Below are 19954 nucleotides of genomic sequence, written 5' to 3'. Positions count from 1 at the left end.
CGTCCCTCCCAGCAGGCACCTTCCAGGCGCTGCCCGGGCACCCGCTGGCCTCGGAAGTGTTCGTGGGAGACATCACACTCTGGTTTCCCCTCCCTCCCCCGCTTCAGTTGATCTTTCTGCGCCTCAGCGCGACCAACATCCTCCCGGGTTTCCAACCACAAGGGTTGAGCTTCAGCGCGACGGGGGCTGAAGTTTGCAGAGGGCTCAGTCTGCACAGTAATTGCTGCTTGTTTTTTATATACAGCCGGGTTGGCTGACACGCTCTGTAGAAGCACTGACTACAGCCAGCCTGAAGCCACGTTTCTGGCCTGTTCCATGTCCCTGTGCCAGGCCGTGCAACCCACGTGGAGCCCGGGAACTGGGGCCCGTTCCCAGGGCAGATCCCGGAGCCGGAGGTTGAGGCGTGAGGCGGGCACGGCCCGGCAGCTGGGGCTGCTCTGGGCGCTAACACACCGTGGTTGGTTGGCCGTGCCCCTTGGCCGTGCCCCTTGGTGGAGACTTGGCTGTGTCTGTGCTGCCTTCTCTTGCTAAGTGTTCGTGTTTTCTTGTAATCGAACTAAACCCTCTTGGTTGTGAAGAGGAAGCGGGAAGGAAACGGCGTCAAGGAGCGATGGAGGAGCAGGGATGAGCAGCACTGGGGCCGTGGCTTTCCAAGCCAGCGTCAATGAAAGAATGAGTTTCACCCACCCTGCTGCTCATTGTCACCCATGTCAGCTCAAGCGTTTGAATGCAGAAGTAGATTGGGGAGTTCAGACAAATTTTAAAAGGGAAAAAAAATTAAATCCGGCTCAGCTCCCAAATGTTTTTGCCGGCGCAAAAAGGCAGATGAGACTGGTTTTCTGTGAAAATGACTTCCAGGGGACTAAGTGTAGGCAAAAGTATAGTTGTTTCATACCTGTCCTTCTGAAATGAAATCATGTGGTTCTCATGCTTAAGCCAGTTGTAGATTCATTTGTTTTTAAAGCTGTTATTGGCTCTTTGGAGCATGACTAGTGACATTCTGAATTTATTCTAAAGTCAGTATTTTTGTTTTGCTGGGAATATAACGCAACAATAACTGTCCTTTACAACTTGCCCTTGTACTGAAAGCCTCATCTGCCTGGGAGAGCATCTCAGGAGCTCTCTCTTGGACACGGTGCCTTCAGAAGAGGCACAGCCCTTCCCCTCCCCTGTGCTTTAATGCACACCTGAACTAGCACATCCGTGTGGTACACAGCAAATTAAAAATCCCAGCTCTGTCCCAAAGGTGTGAAAGCCATAGTGTTTTCCAGTGACCTACACAATGTCTTTATTTACCAAGGCAAAACAAACAAACCTCTGGGAAAAGTATCAGCTCGTGTTGGTTTAGGGCCTGGTGAAAAGGCGTAGGCTGGCACATCCAAGAACATCATTAAAAATAGCATTTGTTTCTCAGTGAAAATTAGCCTGTTGGAGTCACATGATTATGCAGCTGCAGTTTTCTGAGTTGGGGCTGCCTATAAGTCACCGTGATTTTAGAATCTCAGGGCAGAGTCCCAGCAGTGTCCTACTGAAACTCCTCGGTAAGGTGATTTTCTCCTAAAAGGATGTTTTTGAGCCGGACATAGAGTTTTGTTTATATTGTCATTCATTTAGGGCAGGGATCAATCCAATCTTTAAAAGATACACTTTCATTGCCTTTACCTTTGGAATCACTTTTCCTTGTTAGTAGAATTTGTCTTTACCACCACATTTCTATTATCCATTTGATATTGAATTTTATATTGGTAGGGTAGACATCAGGTGTGGCCTAGGCCCAAAGGAGTTTCAAGGAACCAAGTCTACAACACAAGTGTTCTGATTTTAAAAGAATTTCACTGAAATTGTTAGATGACTTTGATTTATGTTGGACTCCATAATACAAATACTGCATGATACGCAATTTAACAAAATACCAAGTATTCCTGTTGAAATTCTTAAACCCTAAGATGTTAAGAAACATGAGTAAGACTTGAAAGTCTGGGGAACATTAAGCTGTAATGTTAGATGCAGGAGCCACCTTGTGCCTCTGGAAGGGATCCTCGGAATGAACATTGACCTGGGTTCTGCCCTGGAGTAGTATCTTTTGGCACTAAAAACCTCTTTTATTATCTAATGGGTTTGTTATTACAAACTGGGTAAATAGGTGAACTGAAATTTTCAGCCTGTTTCTAGGCATGCTATATTTAACCTTTAGCTTAATTTTACATTAGTATAACCTCAGCTAGTCTGATCTTGTCCTGCAGTCAGTCCTACAAAAGGTCATTCCTTCTCTCACTCCTCACCTGTGACAACAGTTTTTGTTCTTCTGGTCCTGACCTCACACTTAGGCTAAAGGCTTTAAATTACTAAATGCTTCTTTTTGAAAGTCTGTTAATGTAATCACATCTCCTCTAGCCTTCTTAGTAAACAACTCCTGGTGATTTTTTACATTGAAAGCAGTCTGTACGGCACCTTTAACAGACAGAGTATCTGCCTGTGACTTGGGTTCTCAGGTATTGCTGAAAGTCTGCAATAAATGGAAGCCATCTGCTGCTTTAGCTTCAACTGCAAAGGCTTGTTTCTTAGGGTTCAGTTTGACAGGACACTGAGTGCTAATCTGATATCTTCTCTCAGTGGTTAAATATCCCAAATCCTTCCTGCAATATCACTTTATACCTACAAGCTCTTTCTTCAGTAAATAGCAGAACTGTACTGGTATAACCACAGCCTCTACTTTAAGCATCTTCTCTAGTTTGGCTTGGCGTGATTACTGTTAATCTGTCCTGGCCAGAATCTGGTGGGATTTCAGAAGGTTCATCCCACTGGGACAGGCTACATGCCTGCATCTCTGTGCAAGCAGACAACCAGCAGAAACTGCAGTTGAGTGCCTGGACATTGCTGGCAGAGAGCCATTGAAATTATTTGTCTCCCCTCACATCCACCTGAGCAGTTAAAAATTCTGGTTGGTTTTGGTCCCACGGGACCAAGCTGGCAGAACTGCAAGTGTAAACTTTCAATTGCAGTGACAATTACAGCTATAAGTGTACAAGTCAAAGAAATTCCTTTGTTCAATGGACAGGTTGCCAAAACAGATCCCACCCACGACTGCAGGCTTTGTGATGTCCAGACTGGCAGATTAGCATTGTGTAGTGGGCAAACCTGGGTAAAACTCTACCCAGCTGGGGACTCTTGAGTAGGGAAAGAGGGGGCAACATCACAATAAAAAACAAAAAATCCCACATGCCTGTCTTACAACAGTAATCAGTCACAGGAGCAGAGTCTAGTTCAGAGGTAACAAGATAAAACATCTGAAATTCAAGCCAAGGCCACTGCGAAGTCTTGGCAGCATGGAAGTATTTTACGACTCTGCATTTGATTCAGAGAGAGAAGCTTGTTTATTTGGTTTTGGCTTGTTTGTTTTGTTTTTGCAGAGCTTACATAGACCTTTCCAAAATGATTTCCTCAAGTGAATATGGATCTCATTCCTGGGAGCTCTTGGTAATAGTTGATCATCAGCATGAAGAGATAAAAAAGGAATTTTTACTACAGGTCACAGGGGACCTTCATATTGGAGGAGTGATGCTGAAATTAGCAGAACAAATCAGTGAGTAAAGACCTGTTTAATTTACACAGTGTTATTAAAATAATGTATGCAGCTTTCCTTCTACAAAAAAAGGCTCCTGCACATTTTGAAATGGCACTGCCTTGCTTACTTCATTGCAATAATATGCCAAGCACATGGGTGCTGCAGACGCAGGGTTTTTATGTGGCCAGAACCCCTCCCTGCCTTTGACTAAAGCCTCTGCACTATCACAGTGCAAACAAAACTCTACTTTGATTTTGTCTTCCAGTTAGGACAAATACAGTTGACTTAGGCTAACTATTCAACTCCCTTTTCAGGTAGATTTTATAGGTGGCTGATTTGAGGGGTAATATTGGTAGCTGATACCCTATTTATCCACCTGTAGCAGTCAAAGAGACAGGATTAGTTGTTACAAAGGCATTTCAGAAATTACTCTTTCCTGTGTTGTAGTAGCATTCTAGCCAAACTCTGAGCCATGCTATCCATTGCAAATATCTAGTGGGGAACAGCTGTGAAGAGCAGAGACTGGCCAAGTCAAAGTTGGGAGTTGAAAGGTAAAAAATACCCTATGTACAGTCATAGCAAGTCAGTGCTTCTTTAACTCAAAGTCATCAAATGGAGCTGTGTCCCAAAATAATAATCTGTACTCTGAGGCTACAGAATGATAGGAACATACATGCTAGTATGGTATTTAATTATTACATCAATACCACAGGGTTTTCTTAAGCAAGTCATTCTTCAGGCATTTTTCTTTTTCCTGGAATTCTTAAATCTACAAGTCTTCAGTCACCAACTGATGCTTCCCAGAAGATTGTGGAAGAAACTGCACCCATCTAGGTGCACAAGGTTTTGTGGAAGGATTTTTGGCTTGTGCTATCAAGTTGTGAAGTGAGTACCCTTGTTACTAGTCCATATCCCAGTACAATCCAAGCAGCATTGGACCATGTATAGCACCAGATTCAGGAGATACAATTTCCCTCCGCATATGTGCAAGATTAAGGCAGTGCCATAATCAGCATCTAGGTTAACTCTTCAGGGAGAACAAAGTTAACTTTCCAGTAACTGCCACAAGTATTCAGAAAATGGGGTCTAGGAACTGCAATTGCTACTTTCATGTAATATATTCTCCTGTTTCCAAACCGAGTTGTTAGTGTATTTGCTCCATAGTTTTTTAATGACCATTTTGTATTTTCCTAGAAATACCACAAGATTGGTCAGACTATGCTTTTTGGTGGGAGCAAAAAAAATGTTGGCTTCTGAAAACCCACTGGACACTCGATAAATGTGGGGTGCAGGCAGATGCTAAGCTGATCTTTACTACTCAACACAAAATGCTGCGGCTTCGCTTGCCAAACATGAAGACTGTGAGACTGAAAGTCAGCTTCTCTTCTGTGGTATTCAGAGCTGTCAGTGACATCTGCAAAATTCTCAGTAAGTAAAACTACATACCCTCTGGCAGCTAAGTTGGAGCATTTTATTAGGTGACTTTGTTGTGATGTGAAGTCCTTACAAAACAGTTTAGCTCAAGGAGAAATTTGACTGACTTGACTCAAGATCAAAAGACATTTTATTTTTATTATCCAGTGCACATCTGTGGTTCTCAGCCTTTGTGATAACCAATGCAAACAGTGTCAGAACTGTGTCCCCTGAGCTGCAGGAGTACCAGACAGTCAAAGGCCTACTGATGGGTTTGCGGGGTTCCTTGTCCTTGAGCAGGACTTGGTCTCACTTACTGAGACCACTGAGTACCATCAACTAAGAGCCTGAGCTTATCACCAGCTTTCAGCATAGCCAGTTTTACTGGTGTCCACCGGTTCATCACCTACTTTCACTAACATTATTCAATTCAGCCTATTGGTAATATGTATTTATATGTTTTAAATCTTTAGAACTTTTATGTGCCCAAGCCTCTTGCAGCCAGGGCATACACAGCTACCCCAGGCATGCTTGTGAATGTGTTGCAACATTCAACCTGCTCTTTCCAACAATGGAGCACCACCAAGTAGGGATGAGGTTCTGGAGCATGCCAGACCTACGTGCCTGTCATCCACAGGGATCAGTCAAGTCCGTAAACAGTCTTCAGGATTCCTTAGTTTTAGGGATCCTTTAATTTAGATCTTCAAAGCTGAGGCCAATAACACATTCATCTTTGGAAGGCATTTACCACCTCAGTGGCCACAATGTAGCTTTCAATTGCATCTTCTAGCACTGGATTGTGAAAGTGATAGTGTATCTCTATTACATTTAACAGATCTGGTAAAATAATGCCATAATTGTTCAACTCACATTTGGCAGAATGAAAAATTTCTACCTACATTTTTATTCCAGATTGAGTCAGTCCAGGAGCCCTGTAGCTCTTCTCATGACTGAATACTGTCAAAAAAATATCTTTGCTTATGCCAGGATAAGTGTGTTTTTCAGAAACGAAGTATCAGGTTTGCAACTGACAGTAGATGTCTGGCTCAGCAGTGCATTAGGGAATAGTGTATAGGCAAGACAGAATCTTGTACGTGAAATTCAGTGAATCATAAAAGGCACAAACTTTAAATACAGTGGTTCCACTTCTGTTCTTGCTTATCCATAAATCAGACTTTTCATTGAGATTATTATGCTCAAAGATTATTGTAGAGCCATTAGGGAGAAAGTGTTTTTACCTGGTGTTCTAAAACACAGTAACTGTTGCTACAAAAGTAGGCTTAAATCCTGTCAAAACTCGCTCTCACAGCCCAAAGTCTTTGGCTTTTTATTGAGTTACTGGATTTTCCACAGCTACTGCTTTCAACCTGCTAAAAATAAAATTCAGATTGCAACATGGAGCTTCCTCAAATGCTATTACCAACCATGGGGTTTTTTTTTGTAATGTAAGCTGCTAACTTTGAAATATTTCATCTTGCTTCACTTCCCAAATTGCTGTTGTAGATATTAGACGGTCGGAAGAACTTTCTTTATTGAAGCAGTCAGAAGATGTCCTCAAAAAGAAAAAGAAAAAAGACAAGAACAGCAAAGAACCAGTTACAGAAGATATTTTAAACCTGTGCAACTCTCCAGTGAGTTCTGGGTTATCAGGTAATGAAAAACCAACATGATTTTGTTCTTCTGACTGAAAGTCAAAAAGAGGAAGAAATCCTTTGCTACACAGTTAAAACCAGGGAGACCAGTTTAATGTAGGATGGTGGTCAGACACAGTTGGCCTGAAATTAGTGGCTTCAAGAAGTTACTAAAATCTCCACTACACCAATATTCTTCAGTTGTTTTTAAAATGTTTTCCTTTCCATTGATGTGAGAAAAGCTATGCCAGAAAACGTGATCACCTGTGGCCCTGCAAACAGGATGTGCTGCTGCTCTTTGGAAATGTGAGACCACTCTTAAAATATTCAATAATTTTGGCAACCTGCAAAGAAAAGGAGAAATAAAGGCTTGAAAGCATGTGTTCCCTATCTCAAACACAACTGAGATATCTCAATGAGCAACACAATTTCTGGCCCTGATGTCACTTCACCTGTGAAAGGACAAGGCCTGCTGTAAACAGCAGAAATAGGAGAGTGTCTTTAGAGAAAAGTCTTCTGTGATAGAAAGGGGTGGACTACCTACGTCAGAAGGCACTTTTCCCTGGAATAATACTTTGCTCTTTTAATTTGCAGGAAGCCCAGGTTTATCTAGTAAAGTCGTTACACCCCTTTATGATCCCAGCAGTGGGACACCAGCTTCTTCTACAATTACTTGGTCCAGCGACAGTCCCTTGACTGAGCAGAACTGCAGCATCCTCACCTTCAGTCATCCCAGCTACTCTCCAGAAACACTAGCAGAGATGTACCAGCCTCGGACTTTAGCTGACAAAGCCAAACTCAATGCGGGGTAAGGTACCTCTCTTTGAGATCTTCATTAGCTGGCTTAGCAAGGGTAGCATTAATCCAGCTTTGTACAAGTAAAGCAGAATTTGAAAACAACCCCCTGATAATATTTTTGTTCCTTATTCAATATTCTTGGTTAGGTAATTTTGTTTTGAAGTTATGAATGATGTAACAGTGCAGGCTCTGGACTAAACTCTGTTGTTAGATGAAGGCAAACTCAGTTCAGCACTGTGGGCACAGCTAAAGAACAGTTTGAAGAGAAAGCTCAAAAGGCTTTAAATGGCCAGGAAATACAAATGTAGATAAATTCAGTGAAGCTCTGAAGTGTTGCAAATAGATGACTTACTGAATGATGCATAAGCAAATATTGGTTATTGTACATCACAGAAGAATACAGAGCACTGGGGGTTTGGTGGTGCAAGTGTTTGACAGAATTGTCCCTCTAGCATTAAAAGATGGATTGTCATTCTTAGATCTGTGGAGCATTTAATAGTGACTTTGATGCTTTAATTGGATTTCACTGGAGAACAGAAGTAGCTAGAATTACAAAACACCAAATAGTGAAATGAAAAGCACGAGTTCTAAATATACAGGTATACTTTTGCCCAGGCTTAAATGAATCTCACATTTCTGGAGATGAAGAGGAAAGGATCTTATTGGCATAAGCCGCCCCACAACTACTTACTGCTCCGTTTCTGGCATCTACTCCTGCTGTTTTGAACAGTTTTGGAGTAAAAACAGGAAGATTTTAGGTATCCATATGAACATTCCACCTTCCATTTTCTGGAGACTTGCAGGAATTAGAGCTGCGTGTTCCCACTTTTGTTTCACAAGTACATTGGAGCTCTGCAGGTGTGATAGTTTTTCCTGTACAGATCAATCTGTGGGTTGTTTTCTTCCACAGCTGGCTAGATTCATCTCGATCACTTATGGAACAAGGCATTCTGGAGGATGATCAACTTCTTTTACGCTTTAAATATTACACTTTCTTTGATTTGAATCCAAAAGTAAGAGCTTTGTTTTTATTGCTATTCATTGTTTGCCTGCTTTCATGTCAAGGAGCTATAGCACAAGCATACTGAAATTTAGCTAGGATTTGTTACAGGCCCTTCAGAAATAAAATTAAACTTCTGCCCTTAAGCTAAGCCTGCACTTTTCCCCTCTGGACAATGAATCACTGTTCCTTACCTGAAATAAGATTTTGACTGTAAAGATGAGATCTGAAGAACACCAGAACAATATCCAGATTTCCAGAGGGGCTGTTTTACTTTTTCTCTCTCTTTTAACAAGAAAAATTAAGGGGAAAACTAAACCAACAGTACCCTAAATGATGGACTTTAAAATGACATTTATGTTCCACTGCCCTTCACTGAATATTCAGCTTTACTGGGCTGAAGCACTCAGGAGCATTCAGGCACTTTAATCTAATTTATTTCAATGTAACCAGGTGATTAAATAACTTTGGAAAGTTGAGCAAATAAGTCCTGTTTGAAAATAACACTTAAGTCTTCAAAAATTGCTTAAATATTTTTCCCAAGTTGCCTCATGTTTGCCTTTACTTCCACTAAGATTCAGTCATGATGGTTGTATTAAGCCAGTGTTTTTAGGGTTTGTGTGAGACATTTAGTGAAATTGGAGCACAATCATTGACCAGGGTAAATGAACAAGAGTTCAAATACAAATTGTAGAGGATTTGGGCTTCACATTTTTATTTTCTGTAAATTGTGTAAAACTCTTTCATTTCAGATAAACAGAAGGGCACTTTCTAGTTCACATGGCACATTTTTTGGGTGAAATGCCATCCCCACTAAAATTCACATACATGTCTCAACATCAGCAGCCCAAACATCTCCCTTCTTTGCTCTACCCAGCCATGGAGGTGTAGGATTAAATAACCCAAAACAGCCTCAGGCTACTCAAAAGCTCACTACTACTGGGAGAGGTCACACTCCAAGGTTTACCCTCTCATCATCTACATTTCACCAGCTCTGGGGCTTGAATATTTCTGTGAGTCACTTCAGCTTATTAACCAAGTAGATAATAAGAAACAGTCACTATCCAAAAAACAGTGAATCCAAGAAACAGTGAAGCAGTTCACAGCAGGATCTGACAAATGTCAAGCCAGTGCAAAGATAAAACCAGAACTGAAAAAGCCAAGAGCAGAGAGGGGAAGTGGGGAATAACAGTTTCTGTCTTTTGGCAGTAGCAAGCTGTTAAATGACACATTCCTATCAGCCGTGTCACATTATTTTCACTCTCATAATGTGGTTTCACATTTCAGTTAAGCCAGTCCAAGGCTTTCTACCACAAAAAAGGATGTCCTAATCTCCCCTTCTCCTTCAGCCAAGGACTCCTGATTAATTTTCTGCTGGATCAGCAAGCCACTGTGACCCTACACACAATCACACAAGCTAGTACAAGAGAAGGATGGGAACATACAGCAGGGCAGAGGTGGGGGAGGAAGGAAACAACCTTCATGGCTTCAGCCTAACTGCTGCAGCTGATCTAAATCTGTATCTTGATGGTCATTGATGACCAATGTTCTTTTTTGCTACAGTATGATGCCGTGCGAATAAACCAAATATACGAACAAGCCCGTTGGGCCATCCTGTTAGAAGAAATTGACTGCACAGAGGAAGAAATGCTGATCTTCGCTGCACTACAGGCACGTACTTGATCCAAGTTGCAAAACCTGTTTCCTCGAGAGGCAGGCACAAGCTAGGGCAAGACTAGCTAGAGCCTAGGCCAGTAGCTCTGCTTAGACTGGGGGTCTGCTATTAGAGTGAGAAACAAAAAGCAGCATCCATCAACTAAGCCAAATAAATTCAGTAGCAGCACAGCATTATTTAAACTGACACAACTGTGGAAGATAACATTCTTAAAAGCAAACTGTACCCAGGATGTAGGTTTGATACCAGTCTGTTCTGCAGGGGATCACTATGAAGCATTGCTTCCAATACCAGTTACTCCCCTGCCACATACATATTCTGCCTGAAAATTTCTTTAACACAGACATAAATTCACAACAGACCCCAAAAAAGCTATAGCACAATGTGAAGGTAGGGACACCATGGATTACATAGAAACTGAACATGACCTAATTCCTTACTGTAGGTAATAAGACACAAATGTTTATTAATAATATATTCTTTCCTTTTAAATGTAAACAGAGCTGCCAAAAAACCCACGGCCCACCTTGTGCAGACCACCACAGAACCTTGCTGCCAAGTTTCCACCTGGTGCGGATGGCACTTGGAGCTAAAAGTACTAGGGATGGAAATGTTAGCACTGAGTCAGCCTCACAAAAAATGATGATTATCCAGTAAAGGAATAAGACACTGGCATTTAAAATGGAAACTGTTATCAGTAATTGCAGTGGAGATCATAGCGGACATACCTGTTTCCTTGTGAAACCCCCCATGATTCCATGCTGCAGAACTTTATGCTGTTGTCCCAGAAGACCAAATAGCCTATTTTAATATGCTCTGATTGTGTGTTGCTAATTAATATCTTGACTTAATATTTGATGTTTTGTTTAGTATCATATAAGCAAGTTATCATTATCATCAGAGACACAAGATTTCACCTGTGAATCAGAAGTAGATGAAGTAGAAGCTGCACTTTCTAATCTGGAAGTGACATTGGAAGGCGGAAACACAAGTAACATTTTGGTATGTCCTTTTGGATCCCTGAATTGCTTTCACTGTGTCAAACATATGGACTGTGATGAGCCAGCCTGGTTCCTGATTTTTTAGCAGAGTCAACAGATGATTACAAAGTGCATTGTACTAAAACTATTCCTAATTATTCCTGATAGGAGGACATCACAGACATCCCGAAACTTGCTGATAATCTCAGGCTAGTTAGGTGAGTTATTAAAACTAATAATAAAATATAGAAAACCAAAAGCTTAACCATACAAGAGATATCTTTTGAGTTTTTCGTTCTAATCTAACAGTAGATCCTGCGGTTATAAATCAACAAACACACCAGATAGGCCTAACTATCCTAATAACGTCCTCTTCTAATCTTTCTCTTACTGCTTCTGAGCAAGATTTTCAGCAAATCTTTCTAGCTCTTGGGGTGCTGGGGTAGCTATACATATGCTTAATAATAAAAGACCAGGCTCCTAGTGCTCATCAATTATCTCTAAATAAGAAAGTCTGTGGTCTTGTTTTCAATTACATTTTACTGAGTCCTGCCAATGAAAAGCTAATAAAATAAAAAAACAAGCAAACAACAAACCTTTCATCTCTCCCTGAGAAGAATTTCTGAAAGCAACCCTGGGGATTATTTATCTTTTTTAAACAAAAGAAACAATCATATTACCCCTTTCTAACCATACATGGAGTCTGTTTCTAATATCAAAATGAGTTCCAAGTTGGAGTAGCAGTATGGTAAACCAGATCAGTAATACCTCACCTAAATAAGCAAACTGAGGAAAGTACAGTTCTGTGATCTCACTATCGTATCTTGATTTATGCATTATTTAAATGACTGCAGTGACCTCAAGTCTGTCATGCCTTTTATCACAAAATAGTCTTTTAGAAAGATAAAAGATTTCAGTTGCACAAATACTTATCAGATTCGTTCTGCAGTCAATGAACTTAAAATTGCACTTGAAAACTGTTAACTGTTGTTAAGAACTGTTAATTATTAATTTCCAGTTTAGAATTTTTTTTTACATTCAAATTAGTAAGATGGCTTAAGATGAAAGGGAATTTAAGCCTTTTATGCTCTGTCAGTTACTCACCTCTAACAATGGATTGTTTCTTTTTCCCCAGCAGTAGAGAAGTTTGCTTTTAAAAACATTCAGTCATTATTTTTCATAACGAAAAATGTCCTGTATACATGATAAATCACTTACTAAACCTAAGACATTGTAGAAATTAGTAAGGTGTAAAATGTTTCTTTTGTTACTATAATTATTTGCTTAATTATAAACCTAAGTGCAAAGCTCTGCATGTCACACTGCTGGGCCTGCTCATATAGTGAACTTTTATTCACAGTATGCATCACATCTGCACACTAGTAAATATTAGTTCCACATGGGTGACAATATTGTGGAGAATTACAATATTTAAAAAAAAAAAAAAAGCTTTCAAAAAGTTTACAGCAACTTTTGCAGATTAAAAAATAAAAAACTTTATAGTTGAAAAACTTTATAGTCCCTTATTTTTGCAGATTTTTGTTGCTGTACTGGAAAATTAAAAGCCAAAATATATGCCAGTTTTGAAAGCCCAGGTTATTTTTTTAATTTACACATAAAAATCACCATTTTCTGGAAAGGTTTCTAAACTATGATTTCAAGAAAGGCCCTGGAGAAGGCAAGAGCAAGTATAATAAATAGTGGTTTTCAGCTTGCTGTATATTCTTGGTACCATCATCTTAGATTTAAAGAGAAGTACAAAACAGAGTGTGCATTTTTTTTTTCCTTCTTTTTAACTTCATTGTTGACCTTTGTACCTAGTTGTGGAGTATTTCTCTACTAAAACAGTGCTAATACCCCTGGTTTTCTCTCCTGAAATATATTGAAACTGGGATTTTATTCCCACACACACACTCCTCTGTGGCTTTGTTGGTGTATTCTTAGTACAAATATAATTTTTAATCTCACTGAGGTGGGGTTGGCACAGTGATCATGTTTGACCATTAGTATTTCTCAATTCCAAGGTAGATACTTTTAAATTTACTCTAGGAAAGAAATCAGTTTGCATTAGCAAAGTATTGAAATAAAGTAAAATAATTAAATTTATTATTAGATCCATCTATCTGCATATGTGAGGAGCTGGAATAACACTGCCCTAGTGGAAGAAAATTACTTAAACTATTACCTTTTGGGGGAGTGTTACAGAACCTCTGTAAACTTAGTGAAGGAATAGAATTTTGTTGTGTTTGATACTCTACAGATAAAGCCAGGAAGATGGGTCTCTGCTTCCTTACAATTTTGTTTTATGGGTACAAATCTTCTAGACAAAGAGGTAATGAAAAACCGAAGCTAATTCTAGTGCATGTGAGCAAACTTGTGGGTCACATTACTGTTACTGAGTCCATGTAAAAAACAGAATTAGTCTTTGTTAGAAGGAAATGGCTTTGATTAGGAATGGAAGGGGGAAAAAAATGAAAACAAGAGAAAGAAGACAAAACAAACCAAACCACAAAGAAGATGATAAGATTTAACTAGAATCTGGGGTAAAAAACCATCCATACCTGGGATAGCTTGGGTGCAGTGTTGGTTCCAGATGTTTGCCCTCCATCACTGACACAAGTATGAGTAGCTCAGCTGAAGCCATGTGTATGACCTCAGAGCAATCTGAGATCCACAGTAATATTTTTTAGTAACTTAGCAATTTGTACATTTCAATATAAACATAACTTCCCTTTTCTTTAGGCCCAGGAAGCTGTCACTCAAAGCTATCAAGCCATATTGGTTTGTCTTTAAAGACACTTCAGTATCTTATTTTAAAAACAAGGAATCTGCACAGGGAGAACCTATTGAGAAAATAAACCTAAAAGGTAGGAATTTTCTTTTCCTTTCTTTCCTTCTTCCATCACATTCATGAAGTGAATAAATCAGGGAATCCCTGCAAGAGGCAGGAAGGCAAGCATAGTAGCATTTAGTGTTGGAACTTTTTCAGTGATGGACACTCTGAAGCAGGCAGACTGTATCTGAGGAGGAGGTCTAAACAAAAAGGATTCAATAGCTTAGTGCAAACCAAGATTATCTGGACTGAGTTTACAAAATGCCCTGGATTTCTGAATTCACTTAAAGATGAGTCAGATAGAGAATGTGATCTGTGTGACTTTTATTTCTGAATATTTTTACTTACTCTCTGTTAACTGGTAGTGCTCACCTCTGTCCTTGGCAACTGCAGGTACTACACAGGTAGTAGAGGATTACGGATGATGCAGGGGACAAGAATGCCATAGGTTGCACCTCCATACTGCTGCACAGGGCCAGCTCCAAGACCTTCTCTGGACCATGTTTGTTTCATACATGGGGATTTCCATAGCTACAGCCAGCTTTAGGTACTTCTGGAGGAGGAACCCCAGGTGTACACACAGCAAACACCAGCACTACATACAGCCTCCATCTATCTGCTCCTGCAGGGACATCATTTATTCAGCATCAGGGAACCAGTGATGCCCAGGATTCATCCTAGAAGAAGCCTTTTTTATAGAACGAAGATTGACCCTGTGAACAAATGGCTCTGCATACCAATCTGCATATCCTCAGTAGGTTAGATAAATGCATGGTACAAAACAAGCCAGGGTAGCCCACAGACTTGGTGTCCCTTGATACAAAGTGGAACTGTAGGCAACCTCAACTCCAGCTGAATCCAGAAGGCCTGTAGAAGCACCATCGACATGGTGCCCAGAGTTCTACAACAACTCTGTTGCAGATGTCACCCACATCCCATTGTCACTACTACTAAGTTGCTTCTGAAAATATAGTCCAGGCAAGTCACTTAGGATAAAATTTCCAAAAGTGCCTATCACATCAGCTCCTCTCCATTTTAAGTGCTGAATGTTTCCTGAGATGAGGCTGAGGCTTTGAGAGCACTCACATCCTTTTCTCTTCCACATTGACTAACATGCAGTTTGAGCTCAGAGCATTCATCACCCTGGCAAGCCAGACCAGGCAGTGAACTAGAACAGAAAGCTAGAACAGGCCTAAGCTTCAAAAGCCTTGGCCCTTCACCTCAAAGCCTCTATTAAGTACTGTTCTTTAGTATTAATGAGTACTTAAAGTTAGTGATGTAGTAATTAAATAAATTCCTTTTTTTCTAATTCTCTGTGAACTAGGATGTGAAGTTGTACCAGATGTAAATGTTGCAGCAAAGAAGTTTGGAATCAAGTTACTAATTCCTGTTGCTGATGGCATGAATGAAGTGTATTTAAGATGCGAAAATGTGAGTACAGTCCTGAGACACAGGAAAGTGTATTCCAGATTTATTGGCAGGTTGTCTAGAAGACCCATTGTCTTGTTTTAGAATTGGTATAGAAAAATTAGGATGCTGCAGAGAGTTTATCATCTACATATTTAGTAAAATCTAGGAATTATGTGATGGTCTAATGAATATTTTATGATTGAGGGGACAAAAGGAAAATAATTCTATGTTTATCACCAGTTTCCAACTAAAGTTGCCCTAAAGAAAAAAATAGCATACTATCAAAAAGTAAAAATGACAATATTTACTTCTGTTTTTTCAGAAGGATGGGGTTTGGCTTCTGTTCTCTTAATTAGAACCCTCCCCATTCTGATGAGGGTAGTGTGATGAGGATCTTACATTTGATTTCAGTTTATTTAATTTCTACTGAAATGTATCCATCCAAATTGTGTAAAAATGCTCATTAGGTAGAAAATAGTCATGCAATAAAATTTCCAAGAGAGTCGATTACAAAGTACTGGGTTTCTTTGAAGATTTAAAACCTAACTATTCTGTAGGTGGAACTAGCCCAATCAGTACTATGGTAACTACATATCCATGCAAATTAAGCGGAATAATTCCAGAGTGGCTTCATCAAAGAGTGAAAGATGTGTGAGCAGTGACCATCAAATGGTTTGTCAACAAATATCAAACAGTTAATCTTTGTTGCAGGAGACTCAATATGCTCAGTGGATGGCTGCTTGTGTTTTAGCCTCAAAAGGCAAAACGATGGCTGATAGCTCTTATCATCCCGAGGTCCACAAGATCCTTTCATTTCTAAAGATGAAGAACTGGACCATGTCTGCCCAGGCTGTCTCTGATCCAGAAAACATAGATATGAAACCAGAATGCTTCGTCTCGCCACGTTATATCAAAAAATACAAGTCCAAGCAGGTATCCTGGGCATGGCCTGAAGGTTGGGGATGGGAGTTCTAATGACTGCTTGGAGTGAGGCTGGATCAAAACAGCCTTTGGAAACCATACAGTAGAATCATCTTTCAATACACATTTGTCCCTGTGATACTTAGCTAGAGGCCTTTTCTTTAAAATTAACAACGGGACAGGTCTCTCAGCACTTCTTTCAAGTACTCCTCCTAAGTACTCTGCACAGCCTCCTAAGTCACTCATCATGTTCTCTTGTTTTTCTCTTCAGAGTAAGAAAGGGAGGTTTTTAAGGAGAGGAAAATACTGTGTACATCTTAAACAAGTGTCTTCCTTCCCTCTTTGTCTGGGTACCTCTCCTTCCTCTCTACCTTATTCCTTGTCCACTGTTTTTGCTGCAAAAGAGTTCAGCCTATCCATCCACAGTACATGGTCTCCAGAGCAGAGTGCTGGAGCTAGACCCAGTGCAAAACAAACCCAGGCACTGAGACCTTGCTACTCTGTTCTGCCCTTGTACCTCAGGATCTGTCCCCAAGTGCTCCCTGCAGTACATCCATGGTGACGGCCAAGTGTCTGAACATGGAGTGTTCCATGTTAATGCTGTTTGATTTAGTGAAAGCAAGGGTATTTTTGTTCTCTGGTCAACTGAACCCTTTCTCTCTTCCTGTGTTTCCCAGTTGGCTGGTCGTATTTTGGAAGCCCACCAGAACGTGTCCCAGATGACCTTAGTGGAGGCCAAGCTGCGTTTTATTCAAGCATGGCAGTCCCTCCCCGAGTTTGGCTTATCCTACTACATTGTAAGGTAATCACACTGTTACAGTCATGTCAAGCTGCCATAACATGTTCATGGTCAGTGATTTGCAGGAAGTTCCTCGAATCCATGTTCTGGAATCAGTCTCTGTTTTTTTTCCCCACAGTCTTTTTTTAATTGTAGTAACTTCCATACTGCTGTTTGTTGTGGGTTTTTTTCCTAGCAGTAGCTCTCAGTAGCTTTGTTCCTGGAGTGAGACTCTCCATTATATCTGCTTTCATACAGATGTGTTAGTTTTTGCCTGAAGTAACATACCACTAGGATTAAACCCTTATTGACATAAACTCATTAAACATAAAAAAAATGCATGTCTTGTTGGTGTTCTCAGGTTTGCAATATATTTGTCTGCTCCATCTGTTGCTTATTGAATTGGTAAGATTTTTTTTTATTTTGTATCTGATTTTATTTTAAAAATGCTTTTTCCTGAGCATAATTTCTTTGGCATTTAATTAAGAAAGCAGCAAATCCAGTCCCTTTTTTTTAGGTGAATCTGGAAGAACAGCCAGCACAAGAAAGGTCCTGTTGTGTTCACAGTAGTTTCCCTGGACAGTTACCTTGAATATGGGCAGGGTTCTGACCTGCATTCTCTTACCTTGACAAAGCACCAAAAGACTTAAAAGTACTGACACAACCAGACAACTAGACTTGGATTCACCTTCCTTAATCTGTGCTTAACACCTCTTCCAGGGCTACTTAGGAATCACCTGTGGTATAAATTGAACCATCTGGGAACCAGTCTTTGGCACAGAGTCCCGCTGGCATAGAACACAGAACATCTGTACTGTTAAACTCTCTGACCTCCCAAAATCTAGTGGCAGCATGTGAACTACCAGATTATGTTGCTCCTTGGAGTTCCAGTTCCTGAGCCCTACCTGGGAGTCACTTGAGAAAGCACTGCTTGGTTCCAGCCGGAATTCTGCCTGGGACTCTTCTAGGAATTGAACAGAACATTTCAGTCCCTGGGAATGTTCCCTGTTACAATTTAATTTACTAACATAGACACAGATGTTTTGCCCCATCTGTCAGCACTAGTCCTGTTAAACAAATAAGCAAAGCCAACACCTAAACTGCATTTTGTAGTGTGAGCAAAACAACTTGTGGTGAATTTCTGCAAACTGATGGGCGTTAAGTGAGGCACACATTGTGGTCCAGGTCACATTGTTCCCCTAATGGCCAACTTCATTTAAGGAGAGAAGGTTCAAAAACAGGATCAAAATCTGAAAATAGTAAAAGCAGACAGATGAGATTTCTTCCAGCTTTTAGCATTAGTTTCTTTACCAAAGTAATCTTTTCCTAGCTATTTCCAATGCAGAAATTTCTGTCACTCAAAAGTTCTTATGCTTTTGTATTTATTTTTCTTCTCTAATCACAAGTTGGATGTTAAAATGGTAATACTTTTGTAATGTGATTTATACTCAGAAACATGCATATATTGCTAGCAGTTGTTTTGATAAATTAATGGTGATATATAATATAAAGCATTAAATCTGTTTTGATATGCTTATATCATTTACGTGAATATTAACTAGAAGAACATGTTTAAACATCAGTGAAATGAAGCAAGGAAAATTATTTTTGACATTTTTCCAGTAAAAATAGATTCATGCGTTTTGGCAGAACAGTATTTTTTAGCAGAAAACAATGACTTGGAAAGATTTCAGCCAGATCTACCTGCCTGATCATTTTACATTATTCCATGGTTCACTAGCCTACATTTTTGCTTTATAACAAATGCTGAAAAGCTTTCCTCAATCCCAGGCTGTTGGGACTTTTCCCACGTTTTGCACTTTCAGAGAAGGGCAGGTGAAATGTTTCTCTAGACAGAAACAATTGCAAACCAGATCTGCTCAAAGGTTGTGGGGGTTTTTTTTCAGGTTTAAAGGAAGCAAGAAGGATGATGTGCTTGGGGTGTCCTATAACAGGCTGATACGAATAGATATAGCCACAGGAGATCCTATCACAACATGGAGGTTCTCCAACATGAAGCAGTGGAATGTGAACTGGGAAATACGCCAGGTAAAACTAGAATGGATCTTTGCATTCAGTTACTACATTTCAGGCACTGGAGGATGCTTTCAAACAATCTTTTTAAACCTCAGAGTGAAAAGATGTTGAATTTGTTGTGACATTAGACATTAAATAAGCCATCTAAATATTTTCTTAATGGAGTCTGGAGTCAGAAACTATAACATCTCCAGTTTAAAAGGTTACTACCAAGCTTATTCTTTGGAAGTTGCCCTTGATTTTGATGGGATGAAGTACAGACACTCAAAGGTAAATTCCAGCCTACTATGTTAAGTGCTCTGTCACTCTCTGTGTAGTCTAGCTCATGCATCATCCTCCAAATTGTGGTGATTCAGTCTCTATTATAAACTCAGGATACAGGAACCCAGTTTGGCTTTCAAATCCCAAACAGATTGCAGGGCCACGGCGTGACCTATGTGTCCCTCTGTGGTCCTGAGCAAGAAGATCCATTGTGTGACTTACCCAGGGCTGCCACTGACCCTGCTGAAGGCTGCTCAGTGGGGCCAGCTGCTGCCCAGCTGTCCACTGGAGAGTTTGGGGTTGAAAGCTTGAAGCCAACTCTGTAAATTGTAGATTTCTGGGGTGGAACTAGTGTAACCTGATGTAAAGCAGCCTGGAAACTGTTCCTGCTTATACAGTTATCCGCATCTATCCACATGAGTCAGGAGATACCAGTACAATCCCTACTAGGCTGCCTGTGCCGGAGCCTGTCATGCTTTAAATCCCTCCCAAAAAAAGGAGTTGGCAATTAACCCCGGTTTGCTGGGTTGTCGAACTGACAGTAGCTGGAAATCAAGACCTACTCCCCAGAAGCTGACTTAAAGTGAGCACACAACAATGAACAGCACGAAACGTTATTGGTTAAGCGTACAAAGAGTCGGGCGCGCCATTC

At 40.3% G+C, this 19954-nt stretch overlaps 1 protein-coding gene across 2 annotated transcripts in view; it reads left to right on the top strand.

Annotated features, from left to right (window-relative positions):
- Window positions 1-3417: 3417 nt before the first annotated feature.
- The window catches only part of FERMT1 (fermitin family member 1), a 17081-nt gene continuing 544 nt past the window's right edge, over window positions 3418-19954 (top strand). Inside the window, exons 1-14 of one of the 2 annotated variants that reach the window (XM_010007100.1) lie at window positions 3418-3583; window positions 4760-4993; window positions 6482-6620; window positions 7139-7153; window positions 7208-7417; window positions 8318-8420; window positions 9971-10078; window positions 10953-11084; window positions 11231-11280; window positions 13805-13929; window positions 15220-15326; window positions 16017-16238; window positions 16904-17028; window positions 18912-19053. In XM_010007100.1, coding sequence (XP_010005402.1) covers window positions 3433-3583; window positions 4760-4993; window positions 6482-6620; window positions 7139-7153; window positions 7208-7417; window positions 8318-8420; window positions 9971-10078; window positions 10953-11084; window positions 11231-11280; window positions 13805-13929; window positions 15220-15326; window positions 16017-16238; window positions 16904-17028; window positions 18912-19053 — 1863 coding nt within the window. In that variant the 5' untranslated portion in view covers window positions 3418-3432. Of the gene's footprint in view, window positions 3584-4759; window positions 4994-6481; window positions 6629-7138; window positions 7154-7203; window positions 7418-8317; window positions 8421-9970; window positions 10079-10952; window positions 11085-11230; window positions 11281-13804; window positions 13930-15219; window positions 15327-16016; window positions 16239-16903; window positions 17029-18911; window positions 19054-19954 lie in introns of both variants that reach the window. The other variant, XM_010007106.1, reaches the window with a different exon arrangement.

This window comes from Chaetura pelagica, unplaced genomic scaffold (assembly GCF_000747805.2).
Source record: "Chaetura pelagica isolate M959 unplaced genomic scaffold, ChaPel_1.0 scaffold111, whole genome shotgun sequence".
NCBI lineage: Eukaryota > Metazoa > Chordata > Aves > Apodiformes > Apodidae > Chaetura > Chaetura pelagica.
Note: the sequence above shows the minus strand (reverse complement) of the source record. Positions and strands in the feature narration are given on the sequence as shown.